The 25,849-nt window shown below is 46.6% G+C and overlaps 1 protein-coding gene across 1 annotated transcript in view; it reads left to right on the plus strand.

Moving 5' to 3' along the window:
• Window positions 1-25,849, plus strand: part of LOC147697160 (ATP-binding cassette sub-family C member 5-like) — a 2,119,944-nt gene that overhangs the window by 438,903 nt on the left and 1,655,192 nt on the right. The window contains exon 5 of the mRNA XM_086934231.1: window positions 4,402-4,635. Coding sequence (XP_086790357.1) covers window positions 4,402-4,635 — 234 coding nt within the window. The remainder of the gene's footprint in view (window positions 1-4,401; window positions 4,636-25,849) is intronic.

A 25,849-nucleotide genomic window follows, 5' to 3' on the forward strand; every position in this document is an offset into this window, starting at 1 on the left:
CTTCAGCAGTCAGGGACTTCCCCCTGCATGAAAATTAATTTATTCAAGAACTCATGGAGTTTTCAGAGAATTAAGTCTCTAATGACGTTATTATGTCCAATCTTACGTCAAACTCAGCACCTTCAAGGTATAAATATGCCCACACTTGTCCAAACAAACACACAGTAGTTTGGAGCAGTTCGACTATCTACTTGCCCGACGCGCCCTGCTGCAGCAAGTGCAAAAGGAAGCCGACCGTCCAGCTGACGCACTGAGAGACGCTGTACTTTCTCCAGCTGAGAAATCCAGCTTCGGTATTTCCAAGCTACCCTTGCGGGTTGCTGGGAAATCTAGCCTGAGAGAGAGAGATACCAGACCTCCTACGTTCTAAAACCAAGGTACAGAGCTGATTAGACCCTAAGAGAATTCTTGGATTAGATTCTTGGCAAAGAATACTAAAACTAGGCTACACCTTACTTACTTCTTCCCTTGTACTAAACCTAGGTTAGGTACACCGGGGTAGGCGCATCTTAGAAGCACCATTTGAGTACTTTTAGTCATTAGTTATCACTGTATGTATTTTATGCATTTTAGGTATTTTATGGCTTAGAAACCATATCATGCTTTTACAATAATATTTTATAAAACTCTTCGTACTGTACGCTTTGTACTTTACCGCAAGTATTACGATTGCAGCAGTTCATTTCTTATGCTTCAGAAAGAAGACTGTTCAATAAATACCCTTTTATTGAAAATGCCTGTCTCTCTATTTCTCTGCACCTTTGGTGAAACGAAGCATGTACGATTGACTGAGTGAAATTACTATCTATTGTTTCCGCTACTCTGGTGATAGATTTCTTATTCTTGGGAAACAAAGTTGTCATGTTTATGCGGTTGTCAGAAACTAATCCCTTCTTGTTCATTCAAGAAAGTTTCTAGTGGCCTCTGAGCTAGCTGGCACACACACAATTAAGTCTAGTATATTCAGTAGAGACCTAGTCGACTTCAGTCCTACGTCTAAGCTATAGGATATATTATTCCAATGCGCAGGATCTATTGGGAATATAGGAACTACACTACACACTGAGGCGGAGGAGCGTCGTCCCACTGCTGCTGTGCAGCTGTAAAAGAAAGGGATAATAACGCATTGTTATCATTTTATTCTTCCATGCTGGGGCAGCATGAGGGTGGGGCTGGGCTGCTCTGCTGACAGAGCATGGGAAGAAGTGGTGGGCACACTAAAATGCGCATGATGCTGTGACTGGCTCTCTAAGACCGGTCAAACAGTCATGTGCACTTTAGCATGTTCTCCATGCAGGCTGCACTACAGTCTGCATGGAGAACATGCCCAGGTTCCCAGTTCCCCTCGGAGTGCCACGGCGCTCAGACCAATCACGGCGCTGCATTGCAGCGTTGTGATTGGCTCAGGGGAGCCGGGCTGCTTCCTATTTGGGGGAGAAGAGACAACATGGGAAAGACCAGCAAGGAGGTAAGTGAATTTTTCTTTGTTTTACAATTATACCTCCTCGCCTGACCACCCCATATCCGTGATGGCCGTCACGGGGAAAATGTAGAGATTGGAGAATTAATATTGCGTTTCCCATTCAACTACTAGTAACAAAATTTGCACATCGCTACAGCACCAAATGCTGAGCGTAATTATACCAAACCTGGAATGAAACTCTAACTGTATTAAGAATGGTACTGTTTGTCATTAAGTGCAAATCTTGTCAGTTGTTTTTGAGATATCTGTGTTACAAAAAAACATGTTTGGAGGGATTTGAATGGTTGATTAGAAATGACTGTCAGCTATGTTGTTCATTTTGCGGACCATCTCTGGATGTGGACATGCAGGATTCGAGGATCAGACTTTTGAATATTAAACAAATCACATTGGAAGACACTTCATTTTTTCTCTTGTTACAATATGGGATCCTCATAATTGGACGATTCAAGAATCCAAGCAATCTGATTGGTTGGCAGCAATCGGAATGTTTTGATGTAGCGGCCCTTACTAGTGGCAATTGCCAGGCAGAGAGAGACGGCATTGTAAAGAAAAGTGTTAGAGAGAGGGGCAGGTATTTTACCACAATATTTTAAAAAACTGTTTTACTCAGAGGGTTTGAGGAACTGGATTAGCAAATGAGCAAATTAGAAAAGTGAAATTATATTTTGTGGGGGGAGGGAATTCTATAAAAAAATGATTTAAAAAATTCACAGTGCAACTGTGCATTGTCAAAGACCATGCTCAGTGAACTCTCCAGACCTAGGGGTTGTGCCCAAAACTTGCTGCCCAAAGCCAAGGGTCTGCAAAGATCCACAGATGGTCCGCAAATAAATAGACAACATAGGTGACAGTCGTCTCTAATCAACCTTTCAAATACCTCCCAAAAAGGGACAGGTAGAGGGCAGAGGGTACACAGAGTAACTCTCTGTGTACCCTCTGTCCCTAGAAGGGGTGGGGTTGGGTAGGGCAGGACGTAAGGGTTTCAGGGGGGACAGGCAAACATTGGAGCTGCAGTGGTGGTTGCACATAGAGGGGCTGCAGGGAAAGGGCACAAGGGAGCATAGGTGCTGTAGAGGGCAGAGGCACAAAGAGAGGATGTGGATGGCACAGAGGTGCTGCTGGGGGGGCATACTTAGAGGGGCTGCAATGCCAGTGCCAAGGTAGCACCCAGGGACTGAAGATTGGGCAGAGGCACACAGAGAGGGTGCAGGGGCTGGGTGCACATAGATGAGACTCAGAAATTGACTACAAATTATATGGGTACACATAGGAGGGCTGCGGGGTGGGGAAGGGCAGCATACAGAGGTAGGGCAGAAGAGCACAAGGGGCTGCAGGTATCGGGCGGGGCAAAGTGGCACTCAATGACTACACTATAGTGGATGGGCACGCTGTGAGGCAGTAAGGGTGGGGTAGGGCAGCACACGGGCTGAACTGGGAGCTGGGGAACACACAGGATTGCAGGGGGACTGGGGGCACAAAGAGAGGATGCATGAAAAGTAGGAGTAATGGAGGGTTGGATGTCCATAGGCTACTGGGTAACACAGTTGCCGCACAAGCAAATCTTGGAGTACATACAGGGCTTACTTCCCACAAACGGACTGCTGGTGTGGCAGCAGGGTCACACGAAGTGAGGCTGCAAGGCTGCAGGAAGACAGAGAGGCGCTGCAGCTGTACTGCAGCTCATGGATGCATTGCTGGGTGCAGTTTGCACACCTGCCATCATATGTCCACACATTCTACATCCTATGCCAACACTCCCACAGTCAAACCTCCACACAACCAAAATCTTATGTAAACATACCCACTAACATATATGCACCCAACAAAGATCATAAACCAACAAACCCGAAATCATACACCCACACACCCATCCATATAACCAACATCATACGACAAACGTGCCCCCACTGTAGTTCCTTGAAGGAGAACTGGCACATGAGTTCCTAACATACTGCTTTGATTCTTCATCAGCAAGGTAATGCTTTTTGCCATCGGCCTTTCTAATCTGTTTAATGAAGACATTTTATTATCATTATAGACATCGCTAAGAGAATATTGTGGTTTAGTTCTGGTGTACTCCCGATAAAGGGGAACGTGTTCTTGTAAAATAATTCCATGTCCACAGCTGTAGAGGCTTGTGTAAATGTGTACTTTAAAAGCTGTGCATAATTTATTGGTGTCTCATTGGAATGGTCTAAACTTTGGCCAAAAGTTTACGACTTTGGAAATTCACCAGGGGCATTTACGAGTGCTAGCTTTATGGCCACATTTGGGCCCCCTCGCACAGACATAAAGATAGTGAATTACCAAAGCATTAAATTGTGATGTTTTGTCAAAGTTTAGACCAATCGTCTAAGTGTACCTTTGTGAATCGGAACCGGTAAGTTTGTGAATACTGAAAAGCAGTAAACGTGCTCAAAAGTCTAAGTTACCTTTGTGAATCAAGTCCAAAATCTTCAAGCATTTCCAAATTTTCCTCAATTTCTTTTGGCCTTAGGTGATTTGAGATTCAACCTTTCAATTGTTTTCCTTTTTTTAATTGAGAAGAGCCCAAGCCCCTTATAAATAAACCTCTAATGTTGGTCAGACTTTGATCAACGTTACTAGGTTATGATGTGCTTTAATATCAATTATTTTCTTTACATTTCCAATAGGAATACTATTAATCTGCAATTCATATAAACGTTAATTGCTGAGCTGACTCGTGCTTTAATGATTTTGCCAACACATTGATGCAAATATGTTTGTTTGTGGTTTACCTGATACTCATCATTTTCTTTTACAGACACATATTGCTTACTGCCCAATGAAAGGTAGGGGCCCCAACACACGCAGTGACTTTCTGAAGTTATGACTTATTATGAGTTATGATATCGGAACAGCTCTAATGTACTCATGTGTTGTTTGTTTAACAGGCAGTTTTTATCAGGAAACTGTTAGAATATTCACAAGCACTGGAATCGGACTTTCTTCATGGCATCATCATCACTTTGGGCATTATCGTCATAGAACTGGTTCGTTCTTGGTCATTCGCACTGAACTGGGCATTAAATTACAGAACAGGAGTGCGATTAAAGGGAGCTGTGCTAACCTTAGCGTTTAAAAAAATTCTGAAGTTGAAGAATTGCAAAGGTGTGAACGTTGGTGAAGTAAGTATTACACTAATTGTTTTCATTTGTTGTGTAAACCTTGATATGCAACTACTTAATTTGGTTCGGGCAACCTACCTAACCAGATCAGCCTCACTGTAATGATTCGAAGTTGCTGTTTTAGACAGAAAGGGATCACTAGGTGCAGTACTACGATACCATGCACATTTCAAAACAATGCCATCATAATCCACATGTTCTTCACAGTGTCCGAGAAAATACTGCAAAAACTAACCATCCATTTTTAGCACATGCCGTCCCTATAGTTGGATCAGCATTACCTTGTCTCCTGTACTCGGGACCACTGGAATTATGCAGGAGAGGAGGAAGACATTTTACGGCAAGGTTGACTAAATCATATAGCAAGAAAAAGAAAAAGAAAGACCAAATGCGGCGCATTTTGTTATAGTATTACTTAATAATGTTGCAATTTTTTCACATGTTAACATTGTTTGGGCAAAGGTTACACCTCATTACTACCAGTTGAACATCCAAAAACAGTAATAAGCAACCTAAAGATGACCAGTCAACCTTTACATTGGGGCTTCCACTGAGCGGCAACATGGATCACCTCAGTTTTAATAACTTTTGACCCGTTTGAGGTAGAAACTGTTTTGTTTGTTAAAATTAGCCCCCTGGAAATCATCAATCTGTTGTCGATTGACCCTCAAAGTGCTGCTATTGTTGATCTAGCAAATGTTGAATCAATCTCATCAGCAGCTGGCAGAAGGGAACTAACCTTATGCAGGATAACATTAAGCCCTGTAGTGATTTGTAAGTGCTAAATGGAGCCCATTCCTTATGACAGCTGCACTTCATCAGTGTTTAGAGTTTTGCAACCTGCTCTGTTGAGAGAAATGCCTTCCCGAACTGTGTATCAGGGACTGCTCATAGTAACTGATTTCTTGTTGCATGATGGATGGGAGACTTTTGCTCATTTAGTGTCAAATCCAACTGACGAAAGAGGTTGATGCAAGCCGCTATGAAGTCAAGGGCTTCTTCCTCTGCAAGAACCTTCAGGAGGCAGTCGTCGAGGTACGGGTACACATGCTGACCCTGTTTCCTTAGGAAGTCTGCCACACGGTCTAGGCCAGTGCTTCTTAACCTTAAGACTTCTAAGGTCTCCCTCCAAAACATTACTGGATCCCGGGAACTCCAACTGAATCATTATTGGAATCTGGGGACCCCCCACTGAGTCATTACTGGAAGCCCGGGACCCTGACCTCATCATTTTCAATGATTTGTACCAGAAACCAATGCACACAAAATACAGAAACAAGCATTCATCCAGCAAATACACAAATGATTAACAATTTTATTTAATTCACAAACAAAAATATAAAAATTCTAATTTTAATGGTAAGGTTGAAGCTTTTTAAAATTCAATTGAAGCCACTCATTGTCCAATATTAGATTCGGTTTGATGCACTAGGACTGCTCCCATGAATCATTCTGAGGGTACTAACCTAATTTTCGATTTATGTACACGTCATTAATCTGTTAATATGATTTAATTATCTGAGCAATACCCTGAGTAGGCTATGCGGAACCCAAGGGTCCCCAGAACACAAGGTTAAGAACCACTGGCCTAGGCAGTTTCTGAATATCTGTGGGATGGATTTCAGGCCTTTAGTGTTTGAAACTTTCCACCCTGCTTGCTTACTACTTACTTACTGCCCGTTATGCTATCTGGCATGTAGAGCAGCAATGAAGTCCTCCACTTCTGTTTGCTTGGGCAACTTTCTGTATGATGCCCCAGCTGTGGTTAAGGTTTTAAATGTCTATTTCCACAGTTCGCCTCCAGGTGCTCTTTGGCCTCAATCACTCAATCAAGCGTTTGTTAAGCACAACTATTTACCTGTAAGGGTCTCAAGGCGCTGGGGGTGGGGGGGTGTGCAGGTTCCATTCCATTAAGGAGGGGGTCCGTTGAAGAGCCAGGTCTTGAGGTCTCTTGCGAAGATGGGAAGCGATGTTGTCTGTCTGAGGTGGAGTGGAAGTGAGTTCCAGGCCTTGGCCGCGAGGAAGGAGAAGGAGCGGATTCCCGATCTGGTTTTTCTGGTGTGTGGGACCATGGCCAAGAAAACCCTGCAGCAGTGTGCATCTGGCAACCTGAGGCAAACCATCACACATCTGTCTCCATGCGCAAATAACTCGTTCGAGATAACTATTGCGTTGCCCATAGAAAGCTCACATCACACAACTAATGTGGGCCACAAAGAAGCGAGGCAACTGACAGAGAAAACCAGGAGACAACTAAATATGGATGGATAGAAACAGCACAAACAAGGATACAGGTAGCCTGGGGTAGTGCGCTTCCAATGTTTTATGTATATAAAGGTTTATCTCAGGCTTTTGTAAAAAATAACAGGATTTTTACAAAAGTCCTAATTTCCCAATGTCTTTGCAAAGCATAAAATACTAGCGAGTCTAATAACCACTTTTATACAAATACATGTTCTTAGGGAGTAACTTGGTTATCCAACTGCAATAGTACCTGACACCTCCATTCTGACACCAGTAGTAGAAAAAAAAAATCACCCACCACAAATACTGCTGTGTCACCCTGGACTGTCCATGCCCCTAAAAATGAGAATGACCGTATTGCCAACTGTTAGATTTGGGGGTCTCCAGTTGGCAGAGGTAGGTACATTTGACCAAATAGGGGCCCTTGCGTCTAGTCAGGGTAAGGGGCTACACTCCTAAAATAACCCCTGCTCACCCCCATGGTAGCTTGGCATAAGCATTTGTGAACACATACAGTAATATAATGACAGCACCACAGATGGACACCACACAGGTTGTATTATAAAAATAATTATTTTTATATAGACTTAACACAAGACCACAAATGACAAAAATCCACAATACAGTACTTTGGAATGGTAGAAGTAGCTTAGTTAACTTTAGATGGTAAATACAACACTTTACGTTCAATGTACCTTTGGATGCGTAATGCGATACAAACAAAAGAGTTGCAGGGAAGGTGGTGCGTCTGTTCCTTACACGCAAAAACGGGGATGCGTTGGTTCCTTACTCTGGGGGAGGTGATGCATCGGTTCTTCTTGGTGTGGGAAGGTGATGCGTCGGTTTCTTACTGCGCTTCTGTGGCGATGCGACTCGCAGCGCCGCAATGACGATCCGGTGCAATGCAACAAAATGGCGTCTTCCTGATGCAACAACGAAGGGGTGATGCGTGCACGCCCGACGGCCTTGCGGCGACTCTGCGAAACTTCTGATCCACGACAGGCCCTGTGATACGCTTCTCCGGTGATGTGATGGCTTCAGCAGCAGCAGCGGTACCGTTACTCAGTGATGCAATGACTGCAGCTGCGACGAAAACACTTTTTTCCATTGATGCGTGGTGCCTTGGTGATACGATGTGACAGTGACAGCGGCGGCACCCTTACTCAGTGATGCGACGACAGCGGCTGCGGCGGTGACACGCTTCCTCTCCGTGAGTCATGCTTCCAGCTCTCTGCGACACGTAGTCTCTCTGAAGGCCCAGCACAACAGCAGGCATTTCAAATTCCCAGCAAGGGAACTCAGGGGAGCTGATTTGGTGACGTCCGTTATCCCTGAGACTTCAGCAAGAGGCAAGCTCAATTTTCAAGCCCTTGGAGATCTTCTGCAAGATGATGAAAGTTGCACAAAGTCCTTTCTCCTTTCTTTGGCAGTCAGGCACCACTGCAGGCCAATCCCCCAAACAGCACTCAGCTTAGGGATAGTCTCCTCCTTTAGTTCCTCTCTGGTTCCTCTCCTCAGCAAAGGTTCTTCTAGTTTCCCAGAAGTAATCTAAAGTTCTGGGGTCTGGGTCCCCTCTTTTATAGGCAGAGAGTGTCTGTGCCTAGTCCAAACCAGTTCTGTGCAGTCCTGGAGCACTTTTTTTACAGGACTCCTTTTCTTCCTTTGACAGTGTAGGCCAGGGACATCTGACGCACCACAGGAGGTGGAACCAGCATTGTGGAAGGCAGGCACAGCCCTATTCAGGTCCCAGGTGCTCCCATCCCACCACTCAACATGCAGATGGGTCTATTCAGCCCTGTGCTGACTCACCCTGTCTCCTGGAATCCCCCAGCCCCTGTCACTCAAACTCCAGACAAGGAATATACAGCCTAGCAGAGGCAGGCTTGGATAGTAGTCAAGAACATACCTACTTTCTAAAAGTGGTATTTTCAAACACAGAGGGCCCGATGTAGGTAATCCCAGATTACCGATTCTTAAATACCGAATCATACCGATTCGGTATTTAAGAACTGGCAATCGGGATGTAGGTATATTTACCGAATTATTTACCGAATCGGAATGATTCGGTAATTACCGAATCGGTAAATACAGATTCGGTAATTGCCATTCATTCCTATTGGCCTGGAGGCCCATAGGAATGAATGTCAATTACCGAATCAGTATTTACCGATTCGGTAATTTAAGGAAACATTGAAGGGTGGCAGGGTGTCACTTTGACACCCTGTTGCACCCCTTAATTATTTATAGGTGCCATGTTGCAGACATACATGCCCTTAGGGCATGTATGTCTGCAACATGGCACTGTTTAAAAAGCAAAAAAAATGCTTTTTAGAGGGTTTTCATTATTTACCACCAACTTCTAGTTGGTGGTAAATTATGAATTCTTACACCCCTGTAGCACTGATTTCAGTGCTACCTACATCCCAAAATACAGAATCGGTATTTTTACCGATTCTGTATTTTGACATGCCCCTACATATCAATATCCAAATACCGGTCGGAAACGGCCGAAAATCGGTATTTTCGGCCGTTTCCGACCGGTATTTCGATACCTACATCGGGCCCAGAATGTTAAAACCAACTTCACTAAATGATGTATTTTATCATTCTGAGTTCGGTCATACTAAACTCGAATTTCTACCTAGTTCCCTGAGTCAGTTAGGATTATATGATATTATAATCAAACTGCCCATTCTGGCCTATGGGGCCTTGCAATAGTGAAAAACTAAAATGGCTGTAATTCACTATTAGGACATGCCACACACATCAGGGCATGTCCTACATTTTACCTACAATGCACCCTGCCCCTGGGCCTACCATAGGAGTGACTAATATGCAGCAAAGGGAAGGTTTAGGGGCTGGCAAGTGGGTGCACTTGCCAGTCAATGTGGCAGTACCAGACTGCACACAGGCTCTGTAATGGCAGACCTTTGGCACACTTTACAGACTGCTTCTGTGGGTGGCAGAACCAGTGCTGCAAGCCCACCAGCATTATTTGATTTACAAGCCCTGGGCACACACAGTGCACTGTACTATGGTCCGTCAAGTCAACCAAACCAGCCAATCATGGAGTCACTAACCCATACATCAATTTACCATAGGGAGCACTTGCACTGTGGCACTGGATAGCAGTGGCACAGTGCCCAAAGCATCTATAGCCAGCAAAAAATATGAGGCAACAGCAAAAAATGGAAGGGTGACCCACGCCAATGGTGCCAGGTCTAACCTGTGTCCGCTCCAGTTGAAATGTGGGGAGAACTACCCTACCTCCTGGGAGTTCTCATCACTTAGGTGGAAAAATCTTGAAAGGCCATCAGCATTTGCACGTTCTGTACCAGGACGGTGTTCCACCATGAAATCCATCCCCTGTAGGGAAATGGACCACCTCAACAGCTTTGGATTCTCACCCCTCATCTGCATCAACCATCTGAGGGGCCTGTGATCTGTCTGAACCCCAAAGTGAGTCCCAAACAAGTATGGTCTCAACTTCTTCAGTGTCCAGACCACAGCAAATGCCTCACGCTCAATTGCTCTCCACCTCTGTTCCCGTGGAAGTAACCTTCTACTCATGAAGACTATGGGTTGATCTAGGCCCTCCTCATTTATCTGTGACAAAACAGCCCCCACACCATGCTCTGAAGCATCTGTTTGAACGATAAACTATTTTGAGAAGTTGGGTGCCAGGAGCACGGGCGCCGTGCGCATGGAAGTCTTCAGGGCATCAAGTCCTTTCTGACAGGTGTCAGTCCAAATCACTTTCTTGGGCTGCTTTCTGGAAGTTAGCTCTGTCAAAGTGTGGAGAAGTGTGGCTCAAGTGGTTGGAGCGGCAGACCCTGATGCAGAGGTCTGGCCCGGACCAGGGTTCAATTCCCCGCCTCGGCGGGTCTTGGGCTCAAATTTCCCCGGACCTGACAATTCTCACCTCGGTGCCTATTCCAATCATGGAGTCCCACTCTGTAACTCTGGGCAATAGCTTGCTTAATCTCCACAACGGCCCCTCGCAGCGGGATGCCTGGCTTTCACCTTGGGGATGCCCAGTAATGGGTTATCTCGCAGGGGAATACCTGGATGGGTTCCCTAAGCAAGCGCTGGGACGCTTCCGGGCAGCCATGCGCTCTACAAATCAAATTTCATTTCATTTCAAGGGGGCAACGATGCTGCCCGACCCCTTGACAAACCTCCTGTAATACCCAGTGAGTTCTAAAAAGGCTGTCACCTCTGTCTGGGTCTTGGGGTTTCCCAAGCCAGGATGGTCTCAATCTTGGGCTGTAGGGGTGCCACCTGAACACTCCCAACCTGGTGTCCCAAGTACACCACGGAACCCTGCCCGATCTGGCACTTACTTGCATTGATCATGAGGCCTGCTCTCCGCAGCGCCATCAACACTTCCCAGAGGTGGTGCAGATGTTCTTCCCAACTGGCGCTGAACACCGCAATGTAATCCAGGTAGGCGGCACTGAACTCTTCCAGTCCAGCCAACACCTGGTTGACCAACCTCTAAAAGGTGGCAGGGGCATTCTTCATCCCAAAGGGCATAACCCGGAACTGGTAGTGCCCATCTGGTGTGGAGAATGATGACCTCTCTCTCGCCCCATCAGTCAAGGCAATCTGCCAGTACCCAGTCGTTAAGTCAAACATGCTGAGGTACAAGACAGTCCCTAACCGATCAATCAGCTCATCTGCTCTGGAGATGGGGTGTGCGTCAGCCCTGGTGACTGTATTGAGCCCTCAGTAGTCAACACAGAACCACAATTCTGGCGTGACACCCAGTGCAGCAGCCTTTGGGACCAAGACCACTGGGCTGGCCCCAGGACTGTTAGAGAACTCAATCACCCCTAACGCAAGCATCTTGGAGACCTCCTCCTTGATGCAAGCCCTCACCCTGTCAGTTACCCTGTAAGTTTTGTGCTTAACAGGAGGACTGTCTCCAGTGTCCACATCATGGCCGCACCAATAAGTGACACTGGGAATCAGGGAGAACAGATCAGAAAACTGTCCCAGCAACTGGTGACAGTCATTCTGTTGCACAGGGGTCAGGGGGGGAGAGAGGTTCATACCATCCACTGATCCATCTCGCTCTGTTGCTGACAGGTGGTCAGGAAGAGGCTCAGTCTCCTTCTCCATTCCGGCATCTATTGCTAGGAGCATGCCCACTTCGGACCTCTCTAAGTGGGGCGTCAGGCGGTTGACATGCAGGACCCGCAAGGGGTTCCTGGGAGACCACAAGTCCACCACGTAGGTAACAGGACTTTTGCGCTCCACCACCTCAAATGGTCCGGTCCACTTGTCCTGGAGCGCACAAGGCTCCATTGGGGCCATGACCCACACTTTCTGACCAGGCTGAACCTCAACCAGAGTGGCATTCTGGTCGTACCACCGCTTCATCTCCTCCTGGCTGTCTTCTAGAATGGCCTCAGCGAGTTGTCTGAATCACCTAGTTTGGTTCCTGAAGGCCAGCATGTAGCTATATATACATCCTGGGGAGATTTTCTGGGAGATTGCTCCCGGCCTTCATTGACCAAACTCAGAGGTCTTCTAACTAGGTGACCATAGATAGGTTCAAAGGGGCTGAACACTGGGGACTTCTGTGGTACCTCACAGTAAGCAAAGAGAAAGCATGGTAAGAGTACGTCCCACTTACGCCTTATGGGTTCTTCCAGACCCATAATCATGCCTTTGAGGGTCCTGTTGAACCTTTCAACCAACACATTACCTTGGGGGTGAACTTGTATGTTACACTGCACTCCTGCCACAGGGACTTCATATACTTAGAAATTAAGTTTGTACCTCGGTCAGACACCACCTCTCAAGGGAACCCCACACGGGAGAAAATTCCCATCAGTACCCGTCTCACCATGGGGGCCATCACCGTCCTGAGAGGAATGGCTTCCGGTTATCGGGTGGCGTGGACCACCAAGACCAGGATGAACCTGTTGCCCATGGATGTCTTGGGGCCCAGTGGCCCCAAAATGTCAATATCCACCCGTTCAAAGGGGGTGCTGACTACAGGGAATGGCTGGAGAGGAGACTTTTGCTTCCTCCCACTCTTTCCACTTGCCTGGCGAGTCTGACAGGTCCTGCAATGAGTGTCTGAAGTCTTGCGCATTTGGGGACAATACAAGTGGGTGACAAGCCTCTCAAAGGTCTTGTCCTGCCCCAAATGTCCTGCTATAGGCACATCATTAGCCAGCCCCAGTTGGAAGGCTCTGAAGCGCTGTGGTACGACCAACACACGGGCTGACCCAGGCTCAGCAACCTTAGGCTCACTATACAGGAGACCATTCTCCCAGTAGATCCAATGTGATCCAGACTGATCACCTGCTGCCTGGTTTGCAGCCTGCTGCAGCACAACCACAAGAGAAGGTCACTTCTTCTGCTCCTCGCAGAACTCTTCCCTGGAGGGTCCTCCTTCCTACTGCCAATGGGTCAGCTCAGGCAGATCCCCCAGTTCAGCTACCTGTTCCCCTGTAGGTTCCAGGGCATCCCAGTAAAGGTCTGCCTCCTCCTGGAGTGTGGGAACTTTGGGCCGGTTTCCCACACCCCTGCCTCTCCTCTTTAAGGCAGGCACCTGGGCCTCCCTCTCAGGCTCCAGGTCCTCTTGAACACCCTTACTGGCTGCCATGGACCGTGTGGTCACAAAGGCCCACTCAGGCAGGCTCAGCATCCTCAAATGTGCACTTCGCTCCACCTTAACCCAGGGGCAGCTCTCCAAATCGTTACCCAACAGACAATCAACAGGCGTGGCTGCCCTCACAGCTACTTTAAGAGTACCAGATATCCCCCCCTCTAAGTGAACCTGAGCCACCTTGCAGTGGTTCTCTATGTTGTCAGCGGTAACAACTGGGTAAAATGCATTGGGGAACACCTGCTCTTCAGACGCCGGGTGACACTTGGCAGCTGTCACACTGGCTCCTGTGTCTCTAAGAGCTTCCCCTCTATGGCCATTGATGGTCACCCACTGCCTGTACTTATTAGTGTTATCAGGCAGTTGGGTCCTGGGGACCACCTCACAGTCTCCTAAAGAGACAAGGGACATCTCTGCGGGACCCCACCCACCTTGGGCACCCATCTCCTCCCCCTGGGCTACACTCACCATCTGCCGGTGTGGCGCACCAGGGGTGCTGTCTTTCCATACTGTGGGTACTGGGGCTCAACAGACTTATGGCCCACTTCACCACACTTGAAGCACTTCAGGGGTCCCCTATGATCAGGTCTACCTGTCGGGCTCGGGCTTCTTCTCAGTAGGAGGCTGGGAACCTTTCTCTTGGTTCCCTTGGGGATTACTTTGGAGCCCTTTCTGGAACTCCCTTTGTTTACCCTTGCCCCCCCACTCTTCTGCTGGGGACCTTGCCCACTCTTGGCAGAGTCTCTCACGTGACCTTTGTGGACCCGGGTGCTCACCCAGTGGTCCGCCTCCTCAGCAAGCCTCCTAGGGATGGTCAGCCTGCTATCAATAAGGTGCTGGCGTAGCTCTGGAAAACAATTACTTGACAAGTGTTCCCATGCAATTAAATCAAAGAGCGCCTCAAAATCATTCACGTTGCTACCCTTCACCCAACCATTCAATGCTCTGCAAAAAAAAGTTACATACTCTACCCATGTGCTTGACTCCAACTTTTTGCAATTCCTAAACCTGTGCCTATATAGTTCAGGAGTCAACCCATACCTGGACATCAATGCTTCTTTCATATGGCTATAAGAATTGTGGACTTCAGAAGGCAAGTCTAACAAGGTATCCCACCTCTCACTTAGGAACCGCCCCTACAACCCTGCTCCCCAATCCTTCTTCGGGACCCGATGGGAGGACATGGCTACCTCATAGGCCTTGAACCACTGCCCAATTTCATAATTTTTATAACATTCTTTAACCACATCTTTAGGTATATACACCCTTGCTTCAACAGGCTTGGACAGTGTGCTTCCACCAGAGGGAGTAATCTCTAAGCTCCTAGCTTTTAACTCCAACTCCCTCAAACTTTTCTCATGCTCTAATTGCATCCTCTTTTCCTCTAGGGACAATGTTCTCTTCACTAACTCCAATTGCCCACCCATCTTGAGCTTGCTCAGCTCCAATTAATCCATCCTACTTTTCTCCCTGTCCTCCAACTCTTCCGGGGGGCAGGCCCTTGGAAGAAACACTGCTACCTGCTGGGGAAGCTTCTCTCCTCCCCCCTGGACCCAATGGCCCCTCCAGCGGCCCTTCTGCATCTTCAGCCCCTTCCACATGCTCAAGGGTGTTCCTTGCTTCCACCCAGGCCATCAGCGCCTTTTGGAACTCATCCTTCTTGGTGAGACCGGTCATAGCAACTTTACATTTCCTGCAGAAGTGCTTTAGCTGTCTTACATTGTAGGTTTCCAGTTTCTCCTCTTCAAAATCAAAATCAACTGATGGGATGGATGCTGTTTTACTCATGGTGACTAATCTTGGCAGTTCTTGTCAAAATTGAAAATCCCAGGATAAACAATCTACCAAAATGTATGTGGTTGCGTTTGGTCTGCACTCACTAGTAGTGTTCACCAATCATTGTATATGAGTCACAAATGCAAGTCAAGAATCCTCACTGCTGACCACCAATGTTAGAAATTGGGGTCTCTAGTTGGCAGAAATAGGTACCTTTGACCAAATAGGGACCCTTGAGTCTAGTCAGGGTAAGGGGCTACGCTCCTAAAATATCCCCTGCTCACCCACTTGGTAGGTTTGCACGAGCAGACAGGCTTATCTTAGAGGCAGTGTGTTAGGCATTTGTAAACATATACAGTAATATAATGACAGCACTACAGGTTTTAGTATAAAAATAAGTATTTTTATATAGACTTAACACAAGACCACAAACGGCAAAAATCGACAATACGGTACTTTAGAATGGTAGAAGTAGCTTCGTTCACCTTAGATGGTAAATGCTACACTTTACGTTCAATGAACCTTTGGACGCCTATCGTGATACAAATAAAAGAGTTGCAGGGAAGGTGATGCGTCGGTTCCTTACACGCAAGAACGGGGATGTGTCTGTTCCTTACTCTGGGGGAGGTGATGCGTTGGTTACCTACTGCTGCACAGGGGACGGTGATGCCTCAGTTCCTTACCAGAGGGAAGGTGATGCGTCGGTTCTTCTCCATGTGGGGAGGTGATGCGTCGGTTTCTTACTGCACTTCTGTGAGATGCGACTCGCAGCGCTGCGATGCGATGATGATCCAGTGCAATGCAACAAAAAGGGTGTCTTCTTGATGCAACAACGAAGGGGTGTTACGTGCACGCCCGACGGCTGTGTGGCGACTCTGCGAATCTTCTGAGCCGCGACAGGCCCTGCGACACGCTTCTCCGGTGATGCGACTGCTTCAGCGGCAGCAGCAGCACCCTTACTCAGTGATGCAAAGACAGTGGCTGCAGCGGCGACACTCTTCTCCGTGAGTCAGGCTTCCAGCTTCCTGCGACACACAGTCTCTCAGAAGGCCCAGCACAACGGCAGGCACTTCAAATTTCCAACAAGGAAGCTCAGGGAAGGTGGTTGGGTGAAGTCTGTTATCCCTGAGACTTCAGCAGGAGACATGCTCAATTTCCAAGCCCTTGGAGAGGATGTACCATGTTACAACGCATACCATTACAACTACCTACCATTACAACACGACCATTACAACGCATACCATTACAACGCATAGCGCTTAGAGGTGCTGGATAGTGGTAAGTATAATTTACTATTCCAACTCCAGTCCCCGTGGACACTAGGGAAGGTGTTGGATAGTAAATTATACTTATTCCCTATCCTAGAGCGCCCCCCAGCGCAATGCGTTGTAATGGTATGCGTTGTAAAAGTTGCGTTGTAATAGTATTTAGTTGTAAAAGTTGCGTTGTAACAGGTGTATACCCTTGGAGATCTTCTACAAGATGATGAAAGTTGCACAGAGTTCTTTTTCCTTTCTTTGGCAGTCAGGCAACCACTGCAGGCCAATCCCCCAAACAGCACTCAGCTTAGGGATAGTCTGCTCCTTCAGTTTCTCTCTGGTTCCTCTCTTCAGCAAAGGTTCTTCTTGTTTCCCAGAAGTGATCTAAATTCTGGGGTCTGGGTCCCCTCTTTTATACACCAAAATCCTTTGTCTCAGAAGGCAGAAAGTGTCTGTGCCTAGTCCAAACCAGTTTTGTGCAGTCCTGGAGCACTTTGTTTATAGGACTCCTTCTCTTCCTTTGACAGTGTAGGCCAAGGACATCAGACGCACAACAGGAGGTGGAGCCAGCATTGTGGAAGGTATACACAGCCCTATTCAGGTCCCAGGTTCTACCCTCCCACCACTCTACATGCAGATGGGTCTATTCAGCCCGTTGCTGACTCACCCTGTCTCCTGGAATCCCCCACCCCTGTCACTCAAACTCCAGACAAGGAATACACAACCTAGCAGAGGCAGGCTTGGATAGTTAGACAAGTAAATACCTACTTTCTAAAAGTGGTATTTTCAAACACAGAATGTTAAAACCAACTCCACTAAAAGATGTATTTTATCATTCTGAGTTCAGGCATACTAAACTCGAATTTCTACTTAGTTCCCTGAGTCAGTTAGGTTTATAAGATGTTATAATCAAACTGCCCATTCTGGCCTATGGGGAACAGGTAGCCTTGCAATAGTGGAAAACAAAAATGGCCATAATTCCCGATTAGGACACACCACACACAGCAGTTCATGGCCTTCCTTTTACCTACAATGCTCCCTGTCCCTGGGCCTACCATAGAGGTGACTAATATGCTAAAAAAGGGAAGTTTTAGGGGCTAGCAAGTGTGTGCACTGGTCATTCAATGTGGCAGTACCTGACTGCACACAGGCTCTTCAATGGCAGACCTGAGACACACTTTAGGCTGCTTCCGTGGGTGGTACAACCAGTGCTGCAAGCCCACCAGCAATATTTGATTTACAAGCCCTGGGCACACGCAGTGCACTGTACTAGGGTCTGACAACTAAACCAAACCAAACCAGCCAATCATGGAGTCACTAATCCATACATCAATTTACCTTAGGGAGCCATTGCACTGTGGCACTGGATAGCAGTGGCACAGTGCCCAAAGCATCAATAACCAGCAAAAATGGAAGGTTGACCCACGCCAATGGTGCCAGGTCAAGCACCAACTATTTCAGAGATTTGGTGAATATAATGGAGAATAATTGGTCTAAAACGTTCAGCCTGTATTTGGCGTTGGTTTATATTGATAGGTGGGAAAATATTCCTAGTTTTTGGGTGCCGTGATTTTATATTTTATATTTTTTATTACCAATGGCCTCTACAGACAGTGAGTTTTAAATGCAGTACCATTAAGCTGAGCAATAATACCTGTCATTAAAATTGACGAAACAAATCTAGGTAAGGTACGTGTCACTTAGCACTCATTATTTTTTATTAACATAATTGTTCCATGGGAGTGGTTGATTCCCTAGGAATTTCGAAACTTTTCACCCGCCCATCAAGTCTCTGGGACTATCACAATATAATGCGGCCATACCGGTATTACAGGTTCTGCTGAGCTCGCACTAAACTGAACTCGAGGAAACTGGCACGGTTTTCGACTTTGTGTCTGCCAAATTGTACTACAGCAGCCGGTGGAGTACAGTACCTATTTTGGTGGGAGGTGTTGGTTATACGTGGCACCAGTGATTAGTTTGTAAAAACCATAAGGGCCCTACTCAGGAGTTCACTTTAGCTTGTACCACAAATCACAGCGTCCCCCACTTGACCACACTGTGTGATTGTGGTGAAACCATCTGTACTAACTAAATCGAAAAGCAAATGTCACATATTTTTCATCTGCAACATTTTAAATCGCATTAAGATTTTTTCATGTCACATTTGATTCGTCACTTTACAAATCTTTTGGTGACGAACCGTGGTTTGGCTCGACCTCCTTTGGTACTTAGATCTACAGTTACTTCCCACGGCTCCTAATACACAGGGGGGAGTCGGGGGGGGGGAACAAAAATAAATAAAACTTACCTGACTGGGTCCTGTGCCGCCTCAACTCCTGGCCCAGGTCCCACACCGCCTCTGCTCCTGGACAGGAACAGGCATGTGATGCTCCCGCCCCTCCTGTAAGTCAATCACAACGCTGCTCCGGAGTCCTGGACGGCGCCCAGGAGGGCGCCTGTTGGGAAGCCATTTTCTCTATGTAGGCTGCATGCAGCCTACATAGAGAAAATGGAGAGTGTGCATGACTGCTTTGTTCGGCCCCAGAGACAACCAAACAGTCAGGGCACTCAGAGTGGTGCATACCACTCTTCCCCAACCCGCCCCCTACCAGGCATACCCTCCTGCCCGCCCCCAACCATGCATACCCCTGCCTTTTGCTTTCTCGCAGTGTGAGAATCAGAAAATAAAATGGTATTTGAAATACCATTTTATTTTCTGCTTCTCGCACTGCAAGAAAGCAGTGGGGCGGCACTCCGATGCCCTAATGGTGCGGCCGTCACTGTGTGACTCTTACATCTTGTAGTCCTCATTGTCTTATGTAACATTTCCTATAGACTGATTTACCCACCTGTGATTCATTGTCTCTGTATAATGTGTGCTTGTGATGTGATGTAAAGTGCTCTGACAACCTACACTGGTATGAGTAGTGCAATAAAACAAATGAAATGTATGGGAGTGAGGAGCACTGTTGGAAGTTGGTAGTGTGGGAATCCGTGGAGCGAGACAGCTCATGGGGGGAGCCCAAAAAAACTGATGCACTGGGTGCCATCAGTGCCCCAGGCCTGGTTGCTTCCCAAGATTTTACACCCTATTTTGCAATTGAAAGAGCTCATAGGGTGCCCACCCACTGTGCCCCGTTGTGGCCAATATTCTCCACTACAAGTATTGGGATGTAATCTTGAAAAAGGCAAGACAATCGGACCATATCTTCAAAGATAACCACTACATCCTAATTTTCCCGGACCACTCATTGGCGGTACAGCAACCAGTGGCCTCCTTCCTAGGAATCAAACAGAATCAGCAAGAGATGGATGACAGACATGTTCTTCTTTTTCCTGAGAAACTTAAAATTGTAGTGGGTCAAAAAACGAATTTCTCTCTCGATCCTTTGGAGTCCTAGTAATGGGTGACGAGCCAATGCACTTCTGCCCTGCGGAGAGGACAATCTAGACACCGCTGAGTGCAGACATAGACTGATACACCTCTGATTCCCTCAGCTATCCCTTTTCAAGAACCGGTCCAGATTGGCTGACGATCGGCCCTCGATGGGGCAGCAACCGTCCAAGAACCCCCCGGAGAACCCTTCTGGCACCTCCTGTGATGCCTTACACAGTTGGAATGTCTCTACGTGTCTTCTGCAAGACTTGTGCCCCCCTTGCTGGCTGACCACATCTTACGGCGGATTACCTCTTGTTCTGGTGACATTTCCATGGGATTTGTTCCTGCGTGTCGCCCCTCTGTGGGATATTCCCCTCTATTCTACTAAGGTTCACTATATCCGTCCTTCTTTACCCTTCCTTTTAGCGACAAATTCTTTATCACTTCTATTGGGCAGATTACTGGTCACATGGAGACCCTCCTCCAGCCTGCACTGGGCCTGACTATGTTTTCCCCTCGTGGGCTTCTCAGGTCTCACTTGGTACCCCTCATCTGTGTTCTTAGATGGGTGGAATCACCTAGAATCCCCTGCCTAGTGGATTATGTTTTGGTATCTTTAAACAGCTGGCAAGTGGCGTCTGTTTGTATCTGTCCATTGTATTCAGAAAATGCTTTGTTCATCCTGAATTTTTGGATCCAAAATGAGGTGGCATGGTGAACAAAAGAACAATGAGTTTGGATGCTACCCTGCGTGATTGCCAGAGGTTAGACAAATTGCAAGCATATCCTCCTATCTCCTTTTGTGTGTTTGATGTACCGCCCTAAGTGGCAAGGGTATGCTGAGACGTGGGTCCCTCACTGTGCCACTAGAATCAAGTCATACCTGTTCTTATGAGGAGCGATTGCCAGTGGCTAGACAAATTGCAAGCACCTTTTGTGTGTTTGATGTACTGCCCTAAGTGGAAAGAGTGTAGCCAGACGGGGTCCCGTGCTCGCTGTGCCACTGGAACCAAGCTATACCTGGCTGATGAGCCTTTATCAGGGCAAAACTGGTCCTAAATTGCTTGTGTTCTGGTGCGGTGAGGACCTGGCCTGTCAGTTCTGGCATGAATGCTCCCATGAGGAGCAAGGTGAAGGGTGATATGCATTTGGCTGGGTCAAACTGAGGTAGCATGGTGAACAAAAGAACAGTGGGTTAGGATGCTACCCCGAGCGATTGCGAGTGGCTAGACAAATAGCAAGTATTCATCCCATCCCTTTTTGGGTGTTTTATGTAATGCCCCCAGTAGCAAGGGTAAGCCCAGACGTGGATCCCATGCTCACTGTGCCAATGGAACCAATCCATACCTGGCTGATGAGCCCTTATCAGGATAAAACCAATTTCTACATATCTTGTATTCTGTTGCGGGGAGACCTGGCCTGTCAGTTCCGGCATGACTGTTCTCACGAGGAGCAGGGTCAAGGCTGATTTACATATGGCTGGGTCCAAACTGAGGTGGTATAGTGAGCCAAAGAACAATGGGTTGGGATGCTACCCCGAGCGATTGTCAGAGGTTAGAAAAATTGCAAGCATTCCTCCATCATCTTTTGTGTGTTTGATGTACCAGCCAGAATTTTTCCTAGTTACATTTTTATAAGAGTTGGTGATTGTTTCCCCTTCTTCACCTCATGTCACCTGGTCACACCAGAGCTTTTATGGTAGTTTTCCCCACCCCCACAAGAGAAAGAGCAAGTAACACATCTCTTAAGATATGTCACATACACAAACTTTCCAGATTATCTTCTGGAATATCAGTGGGATGCACACACCGTCCAAATTACATAAAATCCACTTCTCTCTCGAAACAAAGGAGGCTACGTATAGCGCTGAACCAACAATCCCATATCACTCAGACAGAGGGAGATAGACTTCAATTGGGTTGGAAAGGTCAAATTCACACCACCAATTATTCAGCTTATGCCAGGGGGAGCCAAATGTGGGTTAGATCAGGAGTTCCTCTCTCAATCCAATCTAAACTTACAGATCTTGTAGGAAGGTTTATCTTCCCTAAGACTAAATTGGAAGGCTCCCCTCTCATAACTGGCAGCATTTACCCTCCCAATTCGGATAAGCCAGAATTTCTACAGCAACTCTCCTCCCATCTAGTGAACTAGCAATAGGTCCGATGGCTAATGAGCGGGCACTTTAATTGTGTCCTAGACACTCCCATGACCACTCATATACCCCCGCCTTTGCAATGCACCTTCCACCTCCAACACACAGAGCCTGGTTTCATTGCTCCCTCTTTGGTCCTAACAGGCTGTATGGTGCCACCATAACCCTGGCATTCACCTCTACTCTGTTTACTCCCCAGCACATAATCTCTACGCCTGCCTGGACAGAATTTTATGTTAAGCGACTCTCTGTCATTTGGTCTCCTCCCCTGAGGTCAGTGTTAGACAGGTCTTGGACTATAGTCCCCTCCTCCTTGGTCTTGCCTCGGTCACAACTCCCTCTCCAATCCCCACCTAACATCTACAACCCTTGTCCCTTGAGGACTCAGCATTCAGCAAGACTCGGACTGACCAATTTACAGAATATTTTTAGCTTAACGCTGAAATGCTTCCTCCCCGTCCATGGAATTAGAGGCCTTTAAGTCGTTCTTAGAGGCACCAGTATCCACACCACTCTGCGGGAATGAAGGGCCCTATCCCAAGAACTACTTAGGGTAGAGAATGAGTACTTTGGGGACAAAAGACAAATGGTCGGGACTGTGACTCCCCTAGCCTCCCTGACCCAACTATGGGAGGAAGAAGTCTCCCTAGCGGAGCAGCTGCGGTTCTATACTATGAGGTGTTTGTGCCCCAGCTCACTAGGAGGGGGACATGTCAGACTGTCTCTTGGCATGGCTGATAAATAGAGATTCCATGCAGCCCCCAGTGCCAGCACTTCTCCGCCCTGATAGCACCTTGCGGTACTCACAGCAAGACATACATGACTATTTGTTAACTTCATACCGTTCACTCCCTGAGACCATTTGACCTGATATTTAATCCTTTTTACTGGCCATTCCCCTCTTCAGTAGACCATGCTGAGATTGGCGTACCTTATCACTATCCTGGATTGTAAAGAAATGATAGCCGACTAGCACCAGGAACGACCCCGAGACGGTTGGTCTCCCGGAGAAGTTCAACTAAACCCTTGCTGGCTCCCTGGTACCAAATTTACCAAGCTGTATTAGGCAGCACTGGAATCTGGTCCCTTTTCAGCTACCCATTTCTAGGTGTTCTTGTTCTCCAGATTACAGCCTGATAAAGACGCCACAGACTTATCATCCTACTACCCGATAGGTAATACTAACTTGAATTTCAAAATCCTGATTAACATTTTAGCTAATCAAATGCTACAGGCTCTCCTTTGCCTGGTACGTAGTGCCCAACATGGGTTTGTTCCAGGTAGAAGTACCTGACCTAACATCCAGCAAATATTTCCAAATGAACGAGGCAACGCAGGTTCACAGGTCCCATGCAGTAGCCTTAATCTCAGATTTACAAAAAGCATTCGAGTCACTCAGCTGTGACGACTTGTTCAAAGTCCTGTCCTGATCCAGCTTTGGAAAGCGTACCATCAAATTGGCCAAGCTACTTTATTTATATCTCAATATTAGGGCCAGGTTTGGGGGACAGATTTATGACACAGCGTCAGAGGCAGGTTTCCACCCTCTCTCCCCTCTTATTTGTGCTAGCACTGGTGTCTCTGGCTACCTACGTATGTTTCCAAGCGAGAGAGTGGAGAAATCCCTTAATGGACAGGATCCATGCTGTCTCACTTTACTCAGACAACGTACTATTTACCTCAAAGACATATGAGGTGATTACTCTAGCATTGCATTCCTCTTACACAGTTTTGCATCTATCTCAGGCTTGCGAGTTAGTTGGAGTAAGTCCTTCCGATCTCCCCTCTCCTCCAATGCGACTCCTGCATAGTTGGATTTTGGAGGGGAACCAGTGAGGTGGGAGGGCAGCTCCTAAGGAGATCTAGGAATCCAGATATTTCATGTATAACAGTATCTCCTACACAGCAATATTTTGTTCCACTTTGCCAACCTCCCATTGGTGCTCTCCCAGAAATTCATTGGGGACCTCTTCAAATTGTTGGGTGCATTCATTTGGTACAATAGACACCATCAGGTGGCCCTTCACAAATTGCAACTTCCTTCCGACAAGGGAAGCCTTGGAGTCCCAAATTCTGAATGTTATTATTTGGCAGCCTAACTTCAATGGATGGATGAGAAACTGACAAGGGAAGTCCAGGTCAAGAAATTAGCAGCCTCCTGTTTCGAACTGCTTCGTACTCTAAGAAGAATTCTAAGATGGCTACCAGACTCAATACGCAGTCTGGTAGCACAATGCGTTGTAATTTCTCGATTGGGCTATGGAAATTCCTTATATCTTGGAAGCCCTAAGACAGTCTTAAAAGGATTACAGGTCGTACAAAACGCTGCAAAATACCCAAACATCAGTCAGCAAGGACAGCACTTGCAGCCCTGCACTGGCCCCCCATAGACATGAGAGTCCAATTGAAGTCTCCATGTCTTGTGCATAAAGCGATCCACAGAAAAAGGCTCCAAATTGATTCACTATTTTATTACCTTTCATAAGCCTGTGTGATCATTGCATTACATAGAAGGGTTAACCCAATGGGACTGGGACCTGGGTATTCAATGTTACAAGGAAAGGGGTCCCAATAAGTGCGCTTCTTAATGAACACAGAACTACTTGAAACTATTCTATGTAAAACTAATTACACGATTTTCATGAGTGATGTTATTTAATCACATCCTCATCCACATACATATTATGTATAAGCATATTCAATACAGATAGACAATGTGCCCAGAGAGAGGCGTGGGAAGAGGTGGGGTAGGTAAGTGGATTGTGAGGATTGGGGTTATGTGAAAAAGTTTCAAATGTCAAATGTGGTCACAAAAATGAATAGCTTACATCACATACGCATGTTGTTAGAGCCACGTATATAACATTTGTAATCCTATCCCATTTTATAAAACACAGTAACAATAATCTGTTGTTCATGGGTAGGTGTAGAAGTAAAAGTCGATGTTTCGACCCCTGGTTGGCGTAGGTTGAGTTTTACCTTACTATGGGGTCTTCTTCAGGACTAGAGCGTGAAGTGGGAGGGGCATCAAAGTTAATGAGAAAAAAAAATAAACTAACAAAAATACACCTTTTTAGGGAAAAACATAAATGGATTGTATAATTACTGGGAAGCCACCTTGAGTGAGGGGCATAATCAATAATGGAGGTTTGGGCCTGTGGGCTCCTACTAATGGAGAGCAGGCTACAACCTAAAAATCAAGGTATGTACATGAGTGGCCTCATATTGAAACATTCCCACATACATCAAGACCACGTGCAGTCATGCATGCTGGTCCAAAGGCAAAAATAAACAAAATAAGTACCCATAAGGGTTCCGAAATATTTAGAGAATTAATCAAAAAATCAACCTCCCATAAATCACATCAGGAGGGTATATCAATCAGTAGCCATAATCATAAAGCCAGAGCGCGTGGCGCTTGTCACCATAACTTGTTGAAGGCTAGAGGTAGTCTCCGATACTTAACAAAAACGGTGTGTCTGAAGCCTCGGTACTCAATAAATCTATTAGTGGAGGCAATTAAAAGCAGTATGACAAATACCAACGTGAAATATGGTTTGGAACTCAGATCACCGTGATATGTATATGGAATAATCAGGATACCGGAAGAGCTCAATTAAGAGGCATACGATAAATACCCTGATTTACATTAGATTGGCAGTGAAAAATAACCAAAAGTGCAAAGCGCTTAGAAGCTGGACTGAATATGAACCTGTACCAAAGTGTCTGTCCTTCTTAAAACAAACTCAAATACGAAACCATTGTGAGGCTGC

This window comes from Lissotriton vulgaris, chromosome 8, assembly GCF_964263255.1.
Source record: "Lissotriton vulgaris chromosome 8, aLisVul1.2, whole genome shotgun sequence".
Lineage (NCBI taxonomy): Eukaryota > Metazoa > Chordata > Amphibia > Caudata > Salamandridae > Lissotriton > Lissotriton vulgaris.